The 25684-nt window shown below is 38.2% G+C and overlaps 1 protein-coding gene across 1 annotated transcript in view; it reads right to left on the bottom strand.

Moving 5' to 3' along the window:
- Positions 1–25684, bottom strand: part of ARHGEF3 (Rho guanine nucleotide exchange factor 3) — a 110143-nt gene that overhangs the window by 46945 nt on the left and 37514 nt on the right. Inside the window, 1 exon segment of the mRNA XM_033071856.1 lies at positions 6370–6432. Within this exon segment, the coding sequence (XP_032927747.1) occupies positions 6370–6432 (63 nt within the window).

Genomic DNA, 25684 nt, shown 5'->3' with positions numbered 1-25684 from the left:
ACCAGAAATGTATACATTTTTCCAGTAGAGCATTTGTAGGCCTTATCTAATGAGAAACAGCAAGAGAACAACAAAACAGAGCCTTGAGACACAGAACATGACTCCAAAAAATGCCAGCAGCAGACAGTGTAGTCTATGACAATCATATGAGGGATTAATAATGGATTAAGAATAGTCACTGGATAATGAAGTCTGAATCCAGATGAGCACTGACCACCCTGCTGCATAGCAATATTCAAAGATCATGAATAATTCAAACATATTGTATACATCTTTCTGGGCAAGCTGAAGACCTTTTATACTACAAACATGCCACAGAGCAGAGTTTATAGAAATAAAAGACCCAGATACAATATATATTTTAATTATCTTGACTCTGATAAGCTGATGTGGAAGTAATCCTCCCTAAGCTTATAAAGCTAGCTTGCCATACCTTAGCAATCAAATGTAATTGAATTTATAATTAAGTTTAATTAGGTCAAATAATGTTTCAGTTATATTGACTATTAAATACATAATAAATGATCACTTTGCACTAAAAGCAATCAAAATTAATGAACTCTGGTCTAGTGAATGCAAATGTAGCTTAAGTCTGGGTACCTTTTTGTTTGTATTTTATACTGGCACATATTTCATTAACTTGCAAGTAGACAGATGAGCAATAAGACATTTCCAGTTCACTCAATGGTGACTGTTTGGCAGAGCTTAATTTTCAGTAATGATAACTGTTCCATATAACAAAAATAAATAGCTCTTTTGAAATTTTAACTTCTTTATGAAACTGTTTTATATGTCTTGTTCACCATGTATTTGTTGTATGTTCCTTCTCAACATAATGACAACAGCAACTTCCACGAGTTTACAACAAATCTGCATACAACCAATTGCAGAGTAGAGCTGCACACCACTGTCCCGATTCTTTTTCTGGATGGAATTCTGCTCAGGCACAATTTTATTCTGAAAAGTCCTAGTCTGGTATTAGGCTTTGCCAGCTTTTTGTTCTGGATATCTCCCGAGTTCCTTATGATTTTATAGAACTCAGACATATGAGGCACACAGTATCATCACTATTACAAGATTTCAACTATGCAGTTACCCCTCTTACAATGGCCATTAAAAATGCATTGCTGAGTGCTCCATGCAATAATCCTCAGATAACAGTATTCACCATGACTTTTCTCAGTGTGATGTATTAACTATATCTAATAGCTATAGAATACAGCTAATGAACGAGCTGCCTGTGCCTGAGTAAGGAGCACAACCCTCCAGTGCTGCACCAGGTTCATCAGAAGGTTGCACTGAATGAAGAACCACATTTCAAAGTTGGGTTATGAGGAAAGAGCAAAAGTCACAGCAGCAACAAGAAGCAAAAGCACAGCCAGAAATAATGCAGAAGCTGCTCAGAATTTAAATAAGGAGAGAATGTCTGCAACAGGGGGAATTCAGAGCAGAGCTGATGGGGGTGTTTTAAATACAAAAAGTACACTGCCCTCTATGATCTTTCAAGCTCAGTTAACCTGCCCCAGTTCCCCAGCCCTTAAAGGGATACCAATAAAATCTGAAGTTCATGTTAGCCAGATTAATTACATAATGTCTGTAAGTCAATATGCACTCACAGATCAAGAAGCTATCACCATTTTAAGAGCACAAGCATGGAGCACCACTGGCTGAGTTAACTGGACAGACTGAAGTCCATTGACTGAGTTAAGTCTCCCAGTGGAGGCCAACATGAACAGAGCCATGTGAGATATTGCAGACATTTCCCTTTAAATAAACTTCCAACTGCTGTGGCCTTGTATGTTCATGCACTCAGCCCTCACAGTCTGCTGGCCACATCTGTCACAAGTTATCACAAACTATTTGACATTGAGGAGATTTGCAAATCCACTTCTTTAAGCTGGCAATAAAATGAGCCAAGTCCAACCAGTCAGTTTAATAAGCCAGTTTATCAACTCCTGAAGCATCAACACCAGTGCAGATCACTAAACAAATACAAAGATCACTTAATATGCTTAGGTTACCAGTCCTTGTCCTGAGTCAGCAAAGCTCCAAGCAGTGTTTCCTGTGAAAGGAAATTCTGTCAGTATGACTTATTCCCTTGGAAAAGACAGGTATGTCTGGCAATGGTCAGTCATAGGAAAAAAAATTAAATCTATTTTTGTAAAAGGACTGTAGACACATCATGATGTAATTGGCAGGAGACCCATATGGACGTTGCTTTCCAAGGTATGAAGCAATCCAGTCATTGAATAGTTAACAACCTCTTTATTTGTCAGTCCCCCACCCTCTCCTGGACAAAGATGACCAGCAGACACATTTACACAAACTGGACAGTACAGATCTTTCCACTGCCAACACAAAACCAAGGCACAGCCCTGAGGTGATGCCTGTGGAACCAGTGCAGAGCAAATGCACCAAGAGCTTTTCACATCAGCAGCTCAGGGAGCTGGAGAACTGACAGACCAGGAGTCGTTCATCTCATGCAAACCAGACAGTGTGCTGAACAGGAAAGCCTAATACACTGATTTGTTAAATAAATACAATACTCAATAAAAAATAACCAATTTTACTACATGGTTTGAGAGATTAATAATCTGTAAAAATGTAATGATCTATTGTTATCCCAGTGAAAATCTAAATTCATAATAGGGAACACACACATTCAAATTTTCATATACTAAGGCCTGGAAAATAAAAACATTCATTGAAGATATACATATGAACAATTTGGCACATCTTTTCAAGGGCGTGAGAGAGTTGCTAGACAAAGGAACCTGAACATTTAATTATTTACATTATGGTATAATCCAAAGACTCTAAACATAGAGCCCTCATTAATTTCAAAACTGCCATTGCTTGGAAGAAACAGAGGTACTGCATTGGGCTAATCAATGGCTCCTGAGAATGGCCATGACAGGATAAGGATGGATCTCAGGCCAGCACCATTTCCCTAGCAATGGTGAAAAAAAAGCTGTCCAAGGAAGTGTGTGAAAGCAGAGTAAACAGCTAGTGACAGACACATCTTTGCTCTCCCAGACTCAGAAATATGCAGCTTCAAGAGTGTCCTCAGATGGGTGGCTTCACTCAGTCTAATAGCTCTTGATGGATATTTCTTCCATGAATTTACCCTATTTGTTGTTGCAACTCCTGCAAAACCTCTGGTATCCACAACACCCTGTGCCAGAATTGTGCCACTGGCATCACTTTGGCTTTAGTGGGAACCCACAAACAGCTTTATTTTGTGCCCAAAGTCCCAAGAGAAGAAATAACCTTACACAGACCACTTCTCATGGAACTGATCATGTGCCAATTTGTTCCCAGGATATTTGATTTCAGATTATATAAAGTTCCAGTATGTTTGACTGTTTTTCTAAATCAGAAGCTGTTCCAAACTTTTAATTATTCTAGGTACTTCTCCTCACCTCTTTGTTCAGCCCCCTCTCCATTTCTGGGAATAAGTTATGTGTATGTGAGGAGTGGAGAACAAGAGAGAAAGGAGAAGTGACCTTACATAACACCACCACAGCTGGGTTCTGTGAGGTATGAACTGGTTATTTTTGACATTTTCCATCTTTTTGAAATATGCCATCACAAACATGAAAATGAAAGGGCCAACTCTATGCCTTGTAACAGAAATCTTGAATTATCTATAATGTCAACTATGGATCTCTAAAATCAAAACCCAAAAAACAAAAAGACACATCTATACTCAATACAAATAGCATTTAAGCACACACAGAGAACAAAATGCCTCTACAGGTGAGTATTCAATCATGGACTGCTGGATTCCAGCCATCCCTTTTGTGCTACACATTCCACAGTGCAATTAGAAGACCCTCCAATATTTTCTAATCACACAAGACACTTGGTATTCAGTCCAGTTGCATCCTCATGTCTTAATCATTAATCATAAGGAAAATATGACATGAAAGGAAAACTAGAAGTTTATTTACTGTGTCCAGGAGGCCCAGAAAGGTAATAATCCTCCTTTACTTGAGGGGATGATGACCTAATGGGCAGGAACATAACTCATGAGAAAATGTAAACTCTTCCTGCCCAACTTGTTTTAATGTCAACAGCACCAAGTTTTGATGGACACACTTGAACCATCACCTGAAGTTAAAAAACCTGAGGGTGTTGCTCTGAATTCACATGCCAGGTTCATTTTCTTAATCAAAGGCACCTACCCTCTCCAAGTCAGTCACCATGACAGTTTAAGTCTCCTGTCACAGAGGTAAACTGGCCTTAACAGCAAGTCCTGTCAGTGCTGAGGGCACAGTTTGGACCACATGCTGAACAGGAACCTGTAGTATTGCAATGTAGAAGAGTTCAGGGCAAAGAAAGTTTCAAAGACACAAGAGACAATATAGTCTGTACAGCAATAATCAATCAGCACTTCCTGGTAACTGAAAAAAGGTGTGACAGGCTTGAAGTTATCTCAAGCAAAAACAGATAAATCAACTAGTATTCATATAAATTGTACATTTAAATAAACTGATCATTCTTCAAGATATAATGCATACTCTTTATTTCCTTATGGGATATTCCACACCCTGTTGATCTGAGTGATTGTGAAGCACTGTAAGGAAAGATTCAAACCCATTCATTTCTCACCTCTATTTTTCAGTACAGACTCCAGCATGCATTTAATTTAAACAGTGAAGTTCTGCACTGATGACAGTGGAATCGTTTCTTAACAGCCCTTCACTCATTTTATTGGTAAGATCCCTCTAAAGTAGGGATTTACAAACCTTTTAATGAAAATCCCAATTCAATAGTTTTATTAGTTGCTGTCTTACAGATCAACATTTAGTTGATAAATTACTTTATCTCTTCTCCAATTCATGTTTGTCTTGGCAATAATAATGGTTACAAAGAAAAGTAGCACCAAAAAAGTAATATTTTATAAATTGTAAGTGGTATTTAATAACTGCAAATGAAGGACGTTGCTATTATTGCTGCTGTATCTATTGCTCATCAGTAAACCACAAACCTCACTGTGCTCAGAGCTCTGTCTGCATTTCCGTGGGGCAAACTCAGAGCTAAGATCACATTAGATCACACTCCTCCAGGGGTTCTTCTCTCAGCAGAAACTCCCCTTCAAGCAGTATTTAAATCTCTAGCTATTAGCCAAAGGAGAAAGTATATTCATCCAGGTAATTCTACAGCAGTATAAGGTTCTACACAAGGGAATTTTACCTAATTGTCTTACTAATAGAAGAATAAAATACACCTTTTCCAGAAACATAAAAGTAGTTAAACACAGCATTTTCCATCCCAGATCAGAGTTAAGCATCCAAAAACAATCAATTTGTCCAAAATAATAATAGTCAACAATTTCCAATTTTCCCCAAAGAACAACAATTCCTTTAAAGCTCCTTTAAAGGAATAAAAATTCCTTTGAAGTTGGGCCCAACGTAAGGTCTGATGGGATGAACTAACATTAAAGCATTAGCTCACAGACAAGGTCAGGCTACTGTGGCTTTATGATTTCCAGAATAGTGTTGGATTCTACCCAGCTCATTTAAGTGCCTGCAAGAGCTTGCCTTTGTCTGCAGCCATGCAGGCAGGTGAGCCCTTTAATGTAATTAATGCTTCAAAGAACAGGTATACTTCAAACCAAAATTAACATCTGATTATTAAAGAAACCACAGCACTAGGTTTGACACTTGCTAATAAATAAAACTGTTAAAACAAGCTTTGTTTATTCACCTTTCTTCCATTACTTTTTCTGTCTGTACTATGTGAGAAGTCTGCAGAAAAGGAAAACTGGTTCAGCAGCTGGCTGTAAATAGAATACTGCTAATATTGATGAAAATGCTGAACAGGAGGAATGGCAGATTTTCCTACCTCTATTTTAGTTCCATGGATTTGAAATGATAACTTCAAGTGTATCTTTGTGTCACAAGTTTACAGGAAAAACAACACACATTGCAGTTTACTGCATAATTACCCTCATTAATACTTTGATTCAACATCCACCATAATCAACAGAGAGTTTGGTTCCTACAGCTTGCATTAACGACCACTGACAACTGAAATGGCATTTCTCATACACCCATTCAACAGTGTAAAAGGTCTGTATTTAAATCCTGCATTCACAAAGCCCTTTTATCATGTTAATTATATACTAATAAGAGATTCAACGCTTTATTGTTATTATGACTTCATTTTTCTTTTAAAGGTTTAATACAGAAAATGACAGCAGTAATATAACACACATTTTTTTCATAACAAGCTATTCATGTTATGTATGAAAACAACACAGCTGAGAAGATGGATCAGGCTTATTTCAGAATACTCTTAACAGCCATATTTTAGTTTAAGGGGGTAGAGAGGGAGGGCAAAAAAGGAAATTAAGTTACTCACACTTGTATCCAGGCTGCAGATACTGATTGTGTCTTCATCTTGAGTACTCTTTTTCCGCTTTTTCTACAAAGCAAAATGAAAAGAAAGCTCAGTTTTGATGAACAGTCCCAACTGCCATTGACTTGATCCCAAAACAAGTACACATCATGATGTCATACACATAAATATATGTGTATATATATTTAATTTACTGTATGTGAATATAAACTCTCTTTTCACAAGTTGAAAAGCTACCTGTTGGCACATAGTGCATTAAATTCTCTTCCTTTTCTGCTCAGATAGGTTCACTTCAATTAAGAAACTTAGTTCCAACTAAAAGCATAAGTAATTATTCCATGCCGGAAACTGTACTTTGGCATTTGATACAAACTTTTGTGACTAATGAGACTGTCAGGAAGAGAAACTCATATTTTGTGCTGAAAGCCTATACTTCAGATTTTTCAAAGGCTACCTTCAGCAATCAAGTCCTATCCCCAGACAGTCAGTATAAAAGGTGAGGATAAAAGGTGAAATGTACTGCAGGAATTACATTAGCATATGTTAGGGTTTCACTCTCCATGTCAGTGATTGCATTCTGCTCCACATTCAGGTTTTGGGTTTGCAGATGGCAAGCCCTCCCTCATGTTGTTTCACAGGTTCACCACAAGATTAACCTTCATGCACTTCAAATAAGTATGAAATGTCATTTAACCGAGCTCTGCATTTTCTACCAGGCCAGGAAGATTCAGGAAACAAAAGAAGTCACAGAATACATGATTCTTATTTATCCAGCTGTGTTTTCTTCCACAGTCAACCAGAGATAAGTAGACATGCTAATTTTAGCTGGGATTTAGTTCCCAGTCTACAGAAGTCAATGATGAGCAATTTAGAGACCAAAAACCCCAGACAGATGCCATACAGAGTTCACAGCTTATGGGATGCCCAAAGCTCAGCTGAAAGGCAGAAGCTGAACACAATTAAGGTATCTTTTATTAAAAAAAAACAAACATGGAAGAATTGTATCCCTCTATCCCCAGTGTCCATGCTCCCAGCTCTTGGGAAGCCAGTGAAACAACTTCAAATCTACTAGGTCAAACACATGGATTCTGAGAACTCTTTCTTTGATCAAAGAAGATAAGGAATATTTATCACAAAATCCAGAAGTTTTGATTTCATACTCCTTTAAAACTAAATTGGTGTTGAAACCTTTTATGTTTACTCACTAGTTTTCAGCAGATCTTTGACTCATTAAAATACAAATTTGGGGTTTTTTTCAGAAAATATCTTCTGATACTTTTTTAAAACAATAATTTCAAAGTCAGCAACAGCTGTGTTTTAACATCATTATTATCCAGAAACTGGACCATGAGTTCTATCACCACAGTGAGAAGTGTTTTATGGAAAGTAATTCTACACCCTCAGGCTAAGCACAACCAAATCCCCTTTACTGTTACAGTATGAAGTATTAGCAACAAGTTAAAGGACTGACTAGAACATAGAAATTTCTGGACCAGACCACACTGAGCTATGAACAGAAATACCTCAAATAATACTATGTTTGCTTATCCTGTATCAGTCTTTTGTAAAGTTTGATCTTTTCATCACAGGACAAACTAATCTGAATTACTATTCTAGGGCTAGCAAACATGAATTTGCTGTGAAAAACGCAAAACAGGGATGAGATCTGTCAGGTCAGTACTTTGCCCAGAGGGTAACATCTCTTAAGATTCTAGTGAATATGTTGCAACTGTTCTTCAAACCTAATTAGCATTCTAGGGACCCAAATGCATGCATCCTTTAGTTACACTCAAAAAATCATATATTGATTCTACTTAAGTCTATACCGAGTCTTTACTTCACAAAAAGAAATTTTAAAACTGAAAAGTACCAGCTCTCCTACACAGTGGACACAGGTTAACTAAAAAGGAAGGGCTTTTGGATTTGGAATTTCTACAAGAGAAGGATAAATTAAAGTAGTGCATGGGTCTGGTGCACCTGAGTCTCTATTAACTGATGCTTCTAGCGCATGGATGGACAGGATGCAACTGCATCCAGAGCTTGGGATGGTGCTGCTTTAAGCCTGACATCTTAGGCTCGATTTCACTGCTAATGAAGTGTGACAAATGACCACACACACAACAAATAGGCAGCTCCTTTGTTAAACAACCAGTTAGAAGATTCTTACTGCAGTCACATGGCTACAGATTAACACAGAAGGTGGCAGTTCCAACACGGGCCAATTCCCATGAAAGCAGATTGAGACCATAAATGACATAAGAAGAAGTACAATTGTACTAGGCAAGGCTGCAGGATTAAAGTGAACTTGAATGAGGCAGGACATTGTTTTACTGCAGAGGGAAAGTTACACAACTATGTGTGGGCTTCTAACTGCTGCATTCAAAGCAGGTGTCTGGGTCCAAACCACAGAGGTATCATGGGCAAAGCAGTGGCCAGGAGGATGAGCATCCATGGCAAGGCTATTCAGGTACAACACAGCCCAAATGGAGTCAGCAGGAATTAAAATACATTTTATTCAGAGGCAACCTCTTTGGTCATATAACTAAACTTCAACACACTCCTGAGGAACAGATCACTATCAATTTTGATGTAGAGACCAAAAGAAATTAAGAGATGAGTAAAGTGTAGGAAAAACAATTATAGATTAAATCTGGGACAGCCTCCACAAAATGGATCTCTTGCTCTACCTCATACTACACTGTGCTAATCAAAGGACCATTCCTCACTTTATTTTAGATCTTCCACTTATGGAAAAGTAATACATATGTAATATAAAAGCTACTGAAAAGAACGTTATCTGGAAACTTGCAAATATTACACTCCTTATGTCCTCTGTTAGCCTCAGTGGCTATGCAACACCAGTCATTTCATACAGAAATTGTTAAATATTAACCACTGCAAGCAAGATTAATTATTTAATATTTCTGAGAGTTTCAAGTGCTATTACCATTGTATAAGGGGGAGGTAGAAATCCATGGCAAAAAAAAAAATCCAATAATTGAGCTGCCAGATCACAGATAAATTTCTTTGCCTATAGTAAGTGGATTAGAAGCAAAGATTGCAGTGGATATTGTGCAGGGAGCATAAGGTGTTCATTAAACTAATCCCTGCTCTTTGTGAAGATCTTTTCCCAAAGGGGTTACAAGTCCTGTCTCAGCTGCCATAGCACAATGCAACTGACCCCCAAATCTGCCACATCCCACAAAATCACCCCTTGATTGTTGCTCTTCATTTTATGTTCTAACTCATATGGCACATGAAGCAACACAAACCTCCCAACAAAGCAGCCCAGAAGCTCAGCCTGGTGTAGCAGCCAGTGTCCCACAGCAAGGCAGGCTCTGTCCTCACTGCAGCCCTGCTCCCTCCCCATCCCAGCACACTCTGACATAAGAATGTCCCACTGCAGCATTGTGTGACACACCGAGTACAGAACACCATGGTAACTCCACACTGGGCTAGGAGCAATGGACAAATGCCATCTCACCACAGAGATTCTCTGTATTAGAATCTGTATGTACGTGAATCAAACCATTTTGAAAAATATTATGATAATGTTTGCCTTGCTGGGAAAGCAGGAAAGCTTGGAACACTTCGATAACTCTATTTTTTGCACAGAATTTAGAGACATTAAAAAATGGGTACACACCTGCATGAAAATTGTAGCAAGAACATGTTCTGATCAGAAATGTATCTGTTTTCTGACTGACCACACAGGTGCATTACCTGCTCCTGAACCTCTAGGCTGAAAAAGCTTGCTGCATCCTAATTTTGAATCCTAATGTTTGTGATATTGTTGCCCAAAAGGCTGTGCCTGTATCCACAGTTACAGAGACAAGAGACTTCCTGGTCTTACCATAGCAGGAAAGAGTTGCTTTCCATAATTATCTCCAGGAGATGAGAAGGTAAGATATCCAATTATCTATTAAAGTAATGCTTTCATTAAAGGAATTAGAGCAATAAGACATTGTTATAAGGAAGGCTGGATTAACATAGTCTCCATCACAGGGTTTTAATTATCAATACAACAGATTTATACGTTACCACCTGGGAGATGAAATGCAAAGATGCACAAAAATAGCTTGACAAAACCCATCCTGTGATGGGGAAGGAAATGCTTTTCAAGAGAATTACTGACTTTTGTTAAATCATCTCTCCATTCCAAATGCTTAGAAATGTGTCTGCACACAGACTGGTATCAAAATAAATAACAGTTCAAGATAATGTGTTTGCATAGGCACATCATACCCTTGGACTTTCTTAGTCAGACTCATGTCAGAACTGAACACTGAACAACTTTGAGACCTTTTTTCGTACAGAAATCCATTCTAACGAAACAGACTTTCCCCATGCCCCCAAAACAAAAAGTCCAAAACAAAGACAAATTAGAAACCATCCAATTAGTCTGTATTTCAGATTGTTTACATATGAAAATATTTTTTTAAACAGTCTTTTCAGAACATACACCAGAACACACTTCAATACTGTTAATTGGAAGAACCTAACTTGGTAAATAATGGAGTTATATGATTTAAATAAATGTAAATAAGTAGAAGTGCCTATATACACACATACACAAACATATAAAAATATATATATATGCATATAACAAGTGTATATACATTCACATTTGCAATTTGCAATAATACAGAAAAGGGAATACCATTTAGCTAACAAAGTTTTGTATCCTTTTTACTGTTGAGAAAAAGGCTCCTCTCTAGTCTATGGTACACTGTTATCAGGGACAATATCTGTGTCAGACTAAATTAAAAACCAAAACTACCCGAAGAAAAACAATATAAAGAGATCAGGTAGAGCAAAAATAAAATCAAAAGGGATTAATGTGGAAGGACAGGAGAAAATTTATCAAATACTTAATAAAAAGTCAAACATCACAGGCCAGGTTCAACGTACACCTCAGAGGGTGGATTATGTATGCATGAAAAGCAGCAATATTGCATTATTTTTTTTCCTTTTAATTTGAAAAAGTAATCAGTATCTCCTGAGCCAGCTGAGAACACCTCTACATCTCCAAGGAACCTTCCCACCCAAAGTCTGATGATGGCCTTATGCCCCAGGAATCACAGCCAGTGTTGAAGCAGCTCAGAAAAGGCAGGAGCACAACATCATTTCTTTACAGAAAGACATAAAATCACAACAATAATCCAGACTTCCATGTGAATTTCTAATAACACTGTTTTTATACAACCTTTGTTGGTTTTTTTTAAATCTGGTTAGCTTATAAATTCTCTTTATATGCAAATATTTTTTAGCAGCAACATTCACATGTGTATACTCAAAGACAGATGTGCAATTCTAAGCACCCTTCTAATTCTTACATCTCTAACATGTACAGAAGCTGGTAAGCTCAAAAGAATAATCAGGCACCACAATTCTCATTCTTTTTTCTTTGCATTTGTCAGTGCATCCACACCCATCCAACCAACACACTGATCTCTCTTTAAAAATCCCTGAGAAGCACCACTTGCTAAGACCATATTTATTCTTTTCATGACTCCAAAAATTCCATCTGCTGTTGCTCCGGAGTGATAAAATCTGTTTCAAGTTTTCACTACTTCTATTTCAAATCACATCCAAATGCCCTCAAAATTATAAAGCTCCCAGTTAGTTACAGCAGAGTATGGAGGTCTCAGGACAGAGTCCAATGATGAGGCACAAACAGGACAAAAGACGTTAAGAGGAATGCAAGAAGGGTTAGGACGAGGAAAAAACTACAAACTGGACTGCTTCAATGTTTCAATTCTCCTGGTTAATTTAAAATGTTCCCAAAAGTTAAACAGATGACACAGCCAGCAAACAGAGAAGTTAAAACGTTTCAGTTTAGTCTTGTTAATACAAGAGGAATGTCTAAAAACTTCAGCACTTTTCTTACCTGGTGGTATTACTCAGCTAGTGAAATATGCCTTGGATCCAGTTTAATTACTAGGCAAGAGATTAAAAACCTTCTGATAAGGTTAGTTGAACAACCACTAATTTAACATTTCCTGCCACAGGTGATGGGCTATAAACCCACCCAGCAGAGTTCAGAAGAGAACTAGAAGAGACAGCAGTGGTGTTGCATTACCCAGCTTCAAGCCAGAATGATACTGAAAAAAAGGGTAACCTTACACAGGATTACACACTTTCCATCACATCACACTCCTGTTACATTGGCATTCAAGCATCTAAAACGAAATACAGGCAGAGATGACACCAAAAAAAAAAATAAATATATATATATATGCGTATATATATATATATATACACAATGCACAATTCTGTAAAGTCTCTATAGCAGGAGAATGTGACATATTAATCACACAAACAGCTCTGTCTGCAGTCCTCAGCAAGAAATATCTGCATTTCCTGTTGAATATAGAGCTTGGATCTGAGACAAGCAATTACAATTTCATTTAAAAAGTGACAAATCATTCACTAGAGTTCAAGCCTTTTCAGAAAGAGATGGCTCTTCCACCATGTTTAAAGGCCAGCCCTCCTTTGCTTTACCACAGCCTGTCACTCACCTTCCTGCCAATACCAGTGAGCCTCCTTACTCATCTCCCACTTCTGTGGCTGCACCACTGACAAGAGTTTGAGGCATAGGGAGATAAAAACATCTTAAAACAAGTTTTCCCCAGAGTATGATGCTTTTTTCAGCTGAATAATGCACTATATATGTTTTCTGAGACATAATCTCAGAATAGTGAATTTAACATTTTTGTTCTTTTTTCAAAGTCCAGAACCTGCTACCCTGCATTCCAGTATCTCAGATTTTTATGTTACGTTGGCAAAAGGAACTTGTAACCAAAACTTCTTTGGTGTTACAATAAAACTGGTTTCCATGTGTATTTCCACTGCCCTCTACTGTTTGGAATACCAGAGACATTCCAGGTTTCATCTTCTCCAAAGTGACACAAATAAAGAACATTAGTGCTTTCAAGGAGAAATGGCCAGAGATGACCCCACTGCACTGAGGAGCTTGGGACACAAAACTGACAGACCATCTTCCCACCTTGCACTCACTCAGCTGGCAGAAGCCTGGATTCTGGTGTTAGGAACAGAACTTGCATCTTCCTGATATTCCAAAGAAAGCAAACAAATGAAAAAACAGACTGCTCTGTTATAGCACAGCAAAAACTGCAATTGAGGTGAGGTCATCTCTGCCACTGATGACTTTCACACTTCTCAAGCACTTCCAAGAGTCATCACATCCCTGCTGGCCAAAATGGCAGCTCCTTGGCAGCCTCCCCTGTCACAGCCAGCAGGCTCTGCTTCTGCACTGCCTGTTGTGATGGATTGGAGATTTTCCAGTCAATGTAATGCAAAAGAAACACTGAAGTGAACAATGAAATGAAAGTTACATTCAATGTGTTTAACATTAACAACAGGAAATGGGTGTGCATGTACGGGATGCTGTAAGGACAAGGATTAGCACAGCTTTGTTTGAGGACTGCTATTTACTCTGTCTTTATTTAACCTTCTTCCTTCCCCTTTTTGGAAGACAGAGGAAAGGACCAGTAACTGGAATCTAGAACAATTAAATACACTGAAAGTTTTGCAAATTTTACAGCAAAGTCCAAACCAAATTCAGCTATATAAGTTAGATTTCTTTCTTTTCCAGAGGAGTTTTTTGTTGCACAAGAATCCTTTCTCAGCCAGATTTGAATGCTCCTACATAAATTTATGCTTCTAATTAACACAATATCTAATGATTCTAAACTCACCTAGTATATAAATAAAAAAGAAGATGCAATATAAAAGAGTCCATATACTATTTAGATTCAGCTTCTGTTCTTATCCAAACACTTTTCAGCTGGGATCTGTCAGATCCAGTTCTTTATGTCTCCGAGAAATACAACCAGTCAGCATGCAAACAATCCCTGGATTCCTTAGTCTTCGACAAGCTGAGGTGATGAATTTTCAGCTCCTGGCCTTGTATGTTTGTGCTGAGGGAGTTTAGCATAGGATTGGTTGCAAAAGTAAGAATAATCAAAGTTGGGGTGTTTTAATGCTCCAACACTATCCTTAAAGTTTTTGTGCACTTGCAGGGCACACAGGCTCTTCAAGTCACAGAATCGCTTAGGCTGGAAAATCCCTCTAAGATCACCAAGTCCAACCATTAACCCAGTGCTGCCAAGCTACCCCTAACTCATGTCCCTCAGTACCACAACTGCACGGCTTTTAAACACCTCCAGGGATGGTGATTCCACCACTGACCTAGGCAGCTCATTCCAGTGCTTGACAGTGCCTTTAGTGAAGAAATTTTCCTTAATATCCAATCTAAACCTTCCCAGGTACAACTTGAGGCTGCTTCCTCTTGTCCTATCACTTGTTACACCTGGGAGAAGAGCCCAACCCCCACCTGGCTAATATCTCCTTCCAGGTGTTGTAGAGCCATAAAGTTTTCATATCCCTGATTTGCCTCACTCTACAGCCCCCTGCCTTGATCACATATTTCTAAGAACTTCAAAGCACAGTTTTGAGATACACAAATATTTTGAAATAACTTGGATTCCTAAATGGGAGGATGCCCTCTGCTTTTCCAAGAAATGATGCTGTAAACTGGGGCTGGAGCTGCAAAATCTGAGATCACATCTGTTCACTGGTGTCCCTAATGGCCTACCCTTATTCACATACTAACAGTCCAAAATCAAAGCTCAACACAAATCATTAAGAACAACCAAATACTAAATGCTAACCACTGCAACATGTAGGACAGGAAAGTTTTATACAGCAGTTTGAAATGACAGATTCTAATTCTATACTTTTACTCTTGATGAACCTGACAATCGGGAGGCATTTATCCCCAAAATCTCTAACCTGAATCTCCCTTGCTATGAAAAAACCCATTTACTCCTGTGCTACACTTGGCAAATACAAAGAACAAGTGTCCACTTCACAATTGTTCACACACACTCAGAGATCAACCTATACTCACATCTTACATTGTCTTGTTTTTCTATACACAAAATGAATTGAATCTTTTAAACCTCCCTTAAAGGTTGTATCTTCTACTGTTATTATCAACCTTGCTATTTTTCTGTCCACATCTCTCCAAAGTGCAGTGTCCATAACAACACTCAATTTTCCAGGTGATACCACATCCACATGCTGCAGAGTAGAATCATTCTGCAGTGTAAATACACTGTAAGTTGTATGTGTGTGTTACAGTTTTCACTTTGACAATGGAGACAACAATGCATATTGCTACAAATATTCCCCTTTAAGCCCTAGATCCAGCTAAAATTCCCATTTTCAAGCTAGGAGACTGAGGCAGAGATGTTTTCATGGGTATGACAGATGAACAGAAACAAAGAGCTAAACCCATCACCCTGCAGTAACAAAAAGTACAGAGAGAAAACTAAACCATCCTCCATCCCACTGGGAATAGCAGAGTACGTTACCTCAACCTTTAGCAAATTTCCTTCCTTACATAAGGAAACATTCCTGCCAAGCAACATTTTGGTTCAATCAATACCCAATCTTAGATCCTAGCATGCTTGGAAGGAGTACCTGTGCAATTCCAACTTACACACAAGCAATAAAAAGTTACACAATCCTGATTCACGCTTACCTGATGATGCACAAATAAGCAGCACCACACCATGAGTTATTTTGTATCGTGCCCAGATTTTAGGAGGTTTCTTAATTTTCAGTGTGACACTGCAAAGTCTTTGCTACAAAGGAGTCCCTATGTCTGTCCTTCAGCTTTCAGCAGGAACTCCTCCCCAGGCAGCCACACAGTGTGCTCTCGCTTCCTGTCATGCAGAGCACTGCAAGTGTCAGAAGCTGATCTGTACTGCTGTGTCTGTCATGGCTTTTCTCTCACATGCTGGTTCACAATAATATTTTAAACAGACAAAAGTGTTTGACAAACAGCTCATAAGTGAATAGCACCAGTGTGGTGAGGGTAAAGATATCACTAAGAGGTTTCTAAAACAACAGGTAGGTGTTTGGGAATTTTGAGCCTCAGTAACTGAAACAGCTCATCTCCCATCTGTGCACTTCTTCAACAGCAGCAATGGGCTTTAAACTCAAGGGCAGACAACTATGTCCGAAAGCAGATGTCTCAGCAAACAAAACAGCTGGTAGATGCTGGGCAGAACTTGCAAATATTTATTTCACAGATTTTTTTTAAGTATTTGAGAAGTTATGGGATATGTTAAGCAGGAGTTCTTAAATTAACAGAGGCATAATGGTAGAAATGAAGGACAATTTTGCATGTAAGGACAAGTGCAGACTTGATTTCATCCCTAATAGTTCAATATAACTAGAAAGAAAAAATTACACCTCATTCTTGATCTGCCCCTATCCTGTTCAGTCTTTTGTGACTTGCTCAGATCTACACAGACCTGGTTTTGCTATCAGCAGAATTCTGCATTCTTCCAGTGGGCAAGACTGGCAAGATAAATTTAAATTTGGGTAGCAAGATAACAGCAATTCTAACTTCATCTTTAAAGAAAACAAGTCCTTAGTGAGGTGGTGCAGTGTTTCTTCAGAACAAAAAAAATCTGCTGAGCTTGGAAGAAGATAAAAGGTGAAACTGATACCAGTGAGTAACCAGTTCCTTTGAGAAGAGGAGCCACAATATCTCTACAACAGAAAATACTGACTGAAAGATCTCTGAGAAAAACAGACATTTTAGCCCAGTACTTTAAAAATTACTGCAGTACATCGCTCTTGGTGAATGCTACTGTCTGGCCTGTCTTCCATGCCCAAAAGTGAGGTAAAACTCAACCTAGCCACCTTCTTTTCAGACCCTTCCAGCAGAATATAGTATATTTTTTGAAGGGAATACATATAAATTCTATATATAAGCCTGCAATATTTTACAAGTATTCTTTAGTCTCTCTTTACTAACTTAGATTAAAATTATTTCTGAAATAATCTTTTACCCCATACAGAAAATCCTAATCCTCTGCTATCAGAATTTGGTAACACCTGACCCAGGATCAAATATAGGAGTGCAATAAATGTTATGATATCCATAGCTCTTTAATTGCACCAAAGATGAAGTTAGGTAGGCAGGCATTTTTCAATTAGATTTCCTGGTAACACGTGGATTTCTGTATTCCACTTCCTGGAGACCACAACATGTAAAGACTTGCTATGCTTCTTTATATTTGCACTTGCACTACTCCTCAGGCCACCTATAACCACCTGCCTCAGCAGCCATCAGAATTTAAGAAGCCTAAAGCCAAATACCACAGATTTCAGCTTTATGTCAGGTTTTCTCTCATCAATCTAATAAACAACATTTAAAATAATCTGGCCCTCTGCCTCTATCAATCAACAGAAATTAATGGGATTGCAAAACCTTTCTAAGGTCTGAGGGAAGAAAACATTCTGTTTTTTCCCTGCAGTTGCACATGAATCACCTCCAAGGTACTCTGCACTTTGTTGACAGCAGCATCAAGGGCATCCACCTGAAAGAAAGTACAGCTAGAACTTACTTATACTGTAGACAGCCACACAAGTACCAAGGAAGGAAATCTAAAACATCCTATCTAGATTCCAGACAGCAACTCCATCACAAGAATGATGTCCAGAAATCAGAACTGACAAACTCTAAATATGTAAATATATGAAAGGTGCTCCTTTGGTCCTTGTGCAGTTACAGCAGATCTGCCCAGTCCAACAAAACATAAAATGAAACAAGACAGTACCACGAACACAAGATCAAATAAACAGCCAAAAAATCCACAAAGCTCCAAGTAAAGTGAATTAAATATTGCTGTAACTACAGTTTTCAAGAAGAAAGAATGAACACCAGCTATTCTTTTTCTTTTTTTTAATTAAAATAAATAAATCTGACAACACTATGTCTCTGAAAGTTTCCTGCCTTAGTATTCTCACTTGTAAAACACCCAAAGCACTGTGGTGGCGTAAGGCTGAAGCCTGTCAAATGTCTGTAACCAGCAGCACATGACAAGTCTTTATTCAGACAGCACACAGGTTCCAGCTGCTGTGTCAAAAATCACAGTAAAATGCAAGCAAAGCTACCTAAGCAGATTCACCGTTGCTTTCTTCTCTAGAGTTCTTAAAATTACAGATATTACAAACAGAAAAATAAATACATAAAAATCCTTCTTCCAGGGCAGTATCCTATGCTGCAACCAGGATTTTTACTGCACTAAGAGGAACACACACATCCCAAGTGCTGTGAGGTTTGACCTGGCTCCTTCCACAGGCTGGAAGAGATGCTCACTGGTATTAAATTCCCTGCAAGATATCCAAATTTGCCCATCCCATCTCCCATAGTACAAACCACAGAGTTTATAGTATCTCATGTATTCTTCCAGAGATAAAGATCTGGGTAACTCTAAGATAACGCTTCCCAGAAAAAGATTGCCATGATTTGCTGAAGGCATGCAGAAGAGAACAGTTTTTATTTTTGCTCCTAGGACTTCAGTAGCCCAGAAGCAAGTGCGACACCAAAGTGCAGCAGGCACTGCCCAGCTGAGGAGGCTGAGGAAGCACTGCAGCTCCCCCCCATCTCCTCCCAGTCTCCTTGCAACAGGACACACAATCTAACCTCAGGATCAGTACAACTGCCCTCATTTCCTGAGCTCTGCACAAGGCTACAGCTCTGCTTTGGACTGGAAGGGTCTGGGAGGACACAGGGATTGTTGACTGCTACTTCTGAGGATAATTAAGGTTGTGAACAACTGAAAACAGTGCTTGGAAAAGAACTAAGTTTTGCAAATTCAGCAGGGAGCCTGCTGACACAGAAATAGATTGAAACTGTTTTCTCATTGTGTGTTATGAGTGTTTTAAGAACGCTAAATTTAACTCCCTCTGGAAAGCTTTACAAGCAACCACAATCTAGAAAGAGACAGACACAACCTGTGTACAATTTTTGTACCAAAACCTACATAATAAATATTTTTAAGTGTACATTTTACATATCCTAAGAAGATTACTTCAAATCATGTCAGGATCATATTATATACACTGAATTTATAGACTGTATATATAACACATTATATTCATCTTCCATTAGAATGGAATATCCCGTTTCAACACACATAACAGAACCCAGGAATTACAAAAATGTCATCATTAATGAAATTTAAGAGCCTCAAGAGATCTGAATTTACTTTAAAATTTAATTTAGTATTGGTAAAGAAATGTTACAGTATGTTCTTACAGATGCTTAGATTGTAAATTCTTTGGAGAAAAAAAATGTTTATTACTATGTTTATGTAATATCCAGCAAAACTGAGACCTTATTTTCTGGTTGCTACTATAATAACAAAATTTGTTTCCAGACTGTAATAAATAGAAGTCATCATCATATTGTTCATGTTAAGCACTTGTGTCGCATTTTAAAAGATAGCCATAATTTTTAACTGCTGAGTACGCTCTAACCACAGCATCACCTCTCAAGAAGAATCTTGTTCTTATGTTTAGAAATTATTAGGATTCATTCTACAACTGAGATGTTTGACCAAATCTGGAAAGCACCTCTGTGTTTAGAATGAATGTGAGTCCTCATGGAGAAACCAACAAACTTACTCAAAATGCTTCTTCCAGCCAAGAACTCAAACTTCCTTTGCTTTTCCCATCAGCTCCAGGACTGTTTATAAGCTGTTTCAGAAGTTCTGAACTTTTCAGGAGGTTTTCCTTCTCTCCTGGTCCTTAAAAGGATTTTGTTTAGCTTTCTGCCAAATGTACAACTTGACAAACTAAATTAGAACCTGTGGAACTGCAGAGGGACTGGAAATGGAGAGGGAGATGTTAGAATAAAACCTCCAGTATGGAGGATTTCCCAACTGTCTTTGGATATACTTTTGAAACCTTTTCCAAATGTGTAGTCCATCCATTCACTTTTTTTTTAATTATTTAATCCACAGTTTAAAATAATAATACCTAACCACTACCAAACTGAAATCTCTTACAATCAACTTAGAAGATCAGTGAGTTTTCACAGTACAAGCATTAAGAGATTAGACAACAGACCATCACAACAATTTGGGGAAAATGAAAAGTCATGTTAATAATGTATCTTTGTTGTAGTAACACCAAGTTCTCCTGCAAGCACCACAACTAGCACAACCGAACACAACAGCAGTTCAAGCCCATGTGTGCAGCCCTTCATTTGCACTAGACAACTGAAAATGAAATTGCTAATATGAAAGTGTAGCATTAATAAAATACCAATGTATTGCTCAAAATTGCTTCTAAAATGTTGGTTTCTCAGACTGAGTGGCACCAAATTCAGCTGGACAAGAGCATCACTCAGTTAACCATTATAAGTTTCTGAAATAAAGTCATAGGAAATAGTAATTTCATATCACATGTTCTCAAAGAGCAGCCACTGGTGGAGAGGGGGGAAACAAAGAGAAATGGGCAGAGTTTGATTTAAACTGAACAGGGGTCAAGTTCATCTGCTGCTGAACAAAGAAAAGAACAGTAAATGACAGCAGGAGTACAAGGTAACACCCAATGTATGATTAAAGACAGGAAATCTGCTCTAAAACAGAACATCCAACCTAGCCTAAGAGAATCACAATTGGATCTGCTTTATCACATGCTGCTTCTAGCTCAGTATTGTTTGTATGTGCAAAATAGCTGGCATGGAAGGTTTATAGCATATACAGAATATTTCTACTATAAATAATAAACCACACCCAGAGCAAAAATAAACTTAATACAAAGATCCATAAAACAAAACCCTACAACAGTATCAGATGACTGTATGAAGTACTTTTTTTTTAAATTCCATTGTTTGAAAAGATTAAATTATACAAAACCCTTGCAAATAGGAAATATCACACTATTTCCATTATCAGAAAACTTCAGGGTATTAATTGAATAACTGAGCCTTTACAACTAAAGTCATGAGTGAAAAGTCTTGCAGATGTCCAAGTCTGTGGAGGTCTTTTCAGGAATGCCTTAGCCAAGTGCTCTATAAGGGCCTCAATATTCTTGCCCCAAGAAACATAGAATCTAAAGTGCATTTTCTATAACTGCCATGTTAACTTGGAATTACCTTGGAATTAACTTGGAATTCCAATTAACTTGGAAGCACCTCTGTAAACTACATGAACAGTTTAATGGCTGTGTACTTAACTCATAGATTACTTCACATGTAAAAGCCCTGAAAGTTACTGAACTGAGTTAATGAAGTCCCTGGAAACTCCCAAGCAGTACAGCACTCCCTAGGTAGCATGAGCAGTAATAGCTCCTAAAACATGCACAGATTTGTATACCTGAGTCCCCAGCTATTGGAATCTTGGCATGTTGAAGTCTACAGGCCAGCCAGCATCACTCTCCTTTGTAACTGATTTATAAACAACTCACAGCTGTCACTCCAGCACATTCATGATTGTTGCCACACTACTGTTTACAGAGAACCTTGTAACTTACAGTACCCATTGACCCTACAAAGAAATATGGCCATTTATCAAAGGCCTAAGAACCAACATATCAACAAACCATGTTTGGCTGGAATTTCAAATTCTAGTGTGACATGACTAATCTTGCATCACACACTGTGGGCAGAAGATACGGTGATTAAACCATGCTGACTCAGCACATGGCTTTGGAATAATACATTTTTTAATTCTTCACAATTGTCTAACTGGTCACTCTGAATTTGTTTCTGAATTCAGTGTATACATTAGGAATACAATGATTCTGATGTGTTTTGAAACTGCACATGGAATTGACTGCTATCCAGTTACGCAAATGCCACACAATGAATTTCTGATAACATCTCTATTTAGTTTGCCAATATAAACCTTGCTGTTCCAAGAGAAATTAGTCTTGTGACTAACCAACAACAGTTCCAATGGTTCGTTCAAAACCAAAACCAATAACAAGCTAAACCATTTAAAACTCCGCCCATAGATTAAGCAGGGAGACATCAAACTCAACCCTTAAAACAAAAATCCATGTCCAGCATGAATAGTTGCTACCATTTATAAGCTCCTGTCTTCTGAACCAGAAATTGTGTCGTGGAAGGATATTTTTAATGCTCCTTATATTGCTGCTATCAATGATGTGAAATAAAGTTTCCCTGCTCCTGCAGCACTCCCAAGAAAGAACCGCAAGAAGGGACTTACAGAATTGCCTCTTACCATTTGTAATATCAGATATCAGGGCCATCCCAGCCCAGGAAAGGTCAGTGCTGGACAGCAGCTCAACAGCTCCTCCACAGAGGCAGACTAAAGGCAAGTCTGAGTAGAGTCAGGCAGTAAAAGAAGGGCTGAGACAAACTCTGAAACAGAAGAGCTTGAAGCCACTGTGAGAAAACAGGAAGAGATCTAAAAGGAGTGAGTGGCACACAGGAATTCATCATCTGTTGGAAAGCAGAAAAGGAATATGGAATTCTTCTGTTCAAAGACAAAGGGGGAGAAGATGGGTCAGGGATGAAGTACTCACAATCTTTAACCTGCTGCAGGTTAGAAGACATAGGACACTCTGCAAAGGGAGGAGAGCAGCCATGGGGAGCAGGGGTCCCAGCTGGACTCCCCTGCTCAGAGTCTCCTATGGCACAGGAAGGAATTGACTCCTGACTGCTGTGTCACAACAGGTACAATTATTCCACTCCCAGCTATGCTGTGAGTACACAAAGTAATCACTTATAAAAACATGCTGTCAATGACAAAATAAGCATCCTCCACTGAGGAAGCTGCTTAAATTGTGCTTAGGAGTATATTGAACTAACAGAAAACCACACGTGTTTTTTCAATGTGTATGATACCTTGTGATTTACAACCATACTGGACATACCAAGAGATTATGGTATTTAAGCACATTTGATTCAGAGCCAGTAGTGCATAACTTTGTTTCAACAAGGATGAAAATAGGCCTGTGTGACACCATTTCTAATAAGTTTCTGTTCGAGGTTACATCATTGCCTAGGCAAACAACTATCAGTGAATACAGAAAAAAAGTAAAACCACACAGATTCCTGAAGAGGTACAGAGGTGCTTTCTATGGTAGCAAATAATTACATAATTTATTCAATTCATTAATTATTAATCATTTTAAACCCAGGATAAAATTTAATTTCACTCTCAGATAATTTTATCCTGTTGAGATTTGTGCATCCTGAAAGGGATAACTGAAGTGTGTCAGTCTGTACAAAAACACATTGTTTTCCAAATACTGTCTGAAAAGTGTGGAATCCTTCTCATTTGGCATGACAGACACCTTTTCCCCCACAAACATGTGTGCAGCAAAACTAGCACAGAAACCACTTACATGTCTAAAATTGACTTTCAGCATATTTAACACTTTTTTTGTGACAGATTTCTCATAAATTAGATCAGCCTTCCTCATAGGTGACCACATCTGCAGCTCAGTTAGATGCTTTTGCAAAACTAGAAAGGAAACAAGAAAGAAGGAAGAGGAAGAAGCCTCATTGCAATAAATTATCTTCAATCTTCAGGCAATTGCACACTAAACACATCCCTCAAACTATTTCAAGTACAAAATTTTGGTTTAGATTTCACTGTTTATTTTTAGCTCTGAAGATCTTCAGCCAAATTTATTGTGTGTGGTAGGGAGGAAATAAAGAAACCATCATAATGGTTCAGATGTCTGCTTAAAGCATGCAGGAAATTATGCTCTCTCAGTGGAACAGTGGAGAGGCATATCAGAGACAAGTGCAGATAAAACCAGCACCCTCTTCAGTTCTGCCTACAGCCCAATATTCTTCACTAATCAGGCAACTGCTTTTGATTGACTGGCAGTTTCTTCATAGTTACCTCCAGTGTCATCATAGCACTGTGTACCACTACTTCTGCAAATGTAGCTTGTTTTTTTTTAAACAATAATTTGAAGACTTCCATTTGCATATCTAAGTCTACTTTATCCTACTGGCATAAACACAGTGGGTGTTTTTAAGGGAGCAGGAAGGGAGACAGATAAAGCAGCTGAAATCTCTAACTCTCAAGAGAGATTCTTATTCTTCTTGAATTCAGAACTTCCTTATTTATAAAACTGACTACTCTTAGTGTGGTAAAAAATAGCATACAAGCATATAACTCAACACTGTATCATAACTACCGAAAAACCACAGAAGCTTTACTCCTCACATCTTCTAATTGTGTATGGATGACTGAACAAATGTAATCCTCATTTGATGGAATGCTTTGTGAAACAAAGCTGCATAGCAACATAACACATTATTTCCACAGACACCCAGAGCAGCATACTGACCTGCTCTCTCTTACTTATAAGCATCAAACAGTGATGCAGAGGAAAGCCACTTGCCTACATCAAGCTTTTATGGAAAGAGTGGCATGGAGATGAGAAGTACAGTGAGAGTTAGTGGTAATCAGAAGATAAAGCAAAAATAAAATAAATACTAATATCTGTGCTAGTATTTTGTTTATATTCATTACTGACCTGACTCTGAACTGCCCTAAACCTTCAGATATTTGTGCTTCTTCTCTTTACCAAGTTCCACACCCACATCATCTTATCATCTGAGGGCCAGCACTTTCAAAGGCCCAGCTGATAAGGCTGCAGTGCTCTACAGATTTCTGCCTCCACTTTGTACTTCCATGTCTCTGCTTTTATACTCACTGGCTTTCCTCCATTTCCATATTTTATTCATTTTCACCCACAATTCTTTTACAGTTCTTTGCTTTCTCCACCCTGACTATCCCTCCTTCCTTCTCCAATCCTATACCCAGGATAGGATTTTGCTTCATTCCTCTCCTATTTTAAGTACCACATCTAACACAATCTCCTGTGTTCTGGTCTTTCCTCCAGTGTGGGATATTCTTATCTTCAAAGGTTCTGAGTTTCTTCCTCTGGAATGACAGTTGTCACTATAAATACTTTCCCTTTATAATAGTCTATTTGTTGGACACCTGACTATAAAAATCTCTTCAAAACCCAAATTAACCTGTTGCTTTCCGTGTGTGCAGGAGGAACTTATAGCAAAAAGATTTTGCTGCTCAGTAACTTTAAGTCTAAATTTAATCTTAACCAGGTTTGATTTATTCAGTAAAAAAAAATTGAGAAGCTCCTTTCTCCCCACTGATATCTAAACACTGCCCAAAATTCTGGAAGTCACTGCTACCACTGCCTAAAAATGACAAACATTATATCATATATGAAAATCCCCACTGAGAGAGTTAAATGTGATCTCTAACCATGGAGCTCAAAAGAGTTGCTCAAAATGGAGATCAGCTTCTTCTGATAAATGTAAGTAAGGAAAAGAAGTGCAGAGGAGTTTCTTTGGTAAATGTGTAGCATCCGGGCCTTCCTTATCTTACTCTGAGGTTTATGTTGGTGCGTGTTCCAGGTTTCCTTTCATCAGCATGTTATAGAGACATTTAAACTGAGTGAACTGACT

This window comes from Catharus ustulatus, chromosome 13, assembly GCF_009819885.2.
Source record: "Catharus ustulatus isolate bCatUst1 chromosome 13, bCatUst1.pri.v2, whole genome shotgun sequence".
In the NCBI taxonomy this organism is placed as follows: Eukaryota; Metazoa; Chordata; class Aves; order Passeriformes; family Turdidae; genus Catharus; species Catharus ustulatus.
Note: the sequence above shows the minus strand (reverse complement) of the source record. Positions and strands in the feature narration are given on the sequence as shown.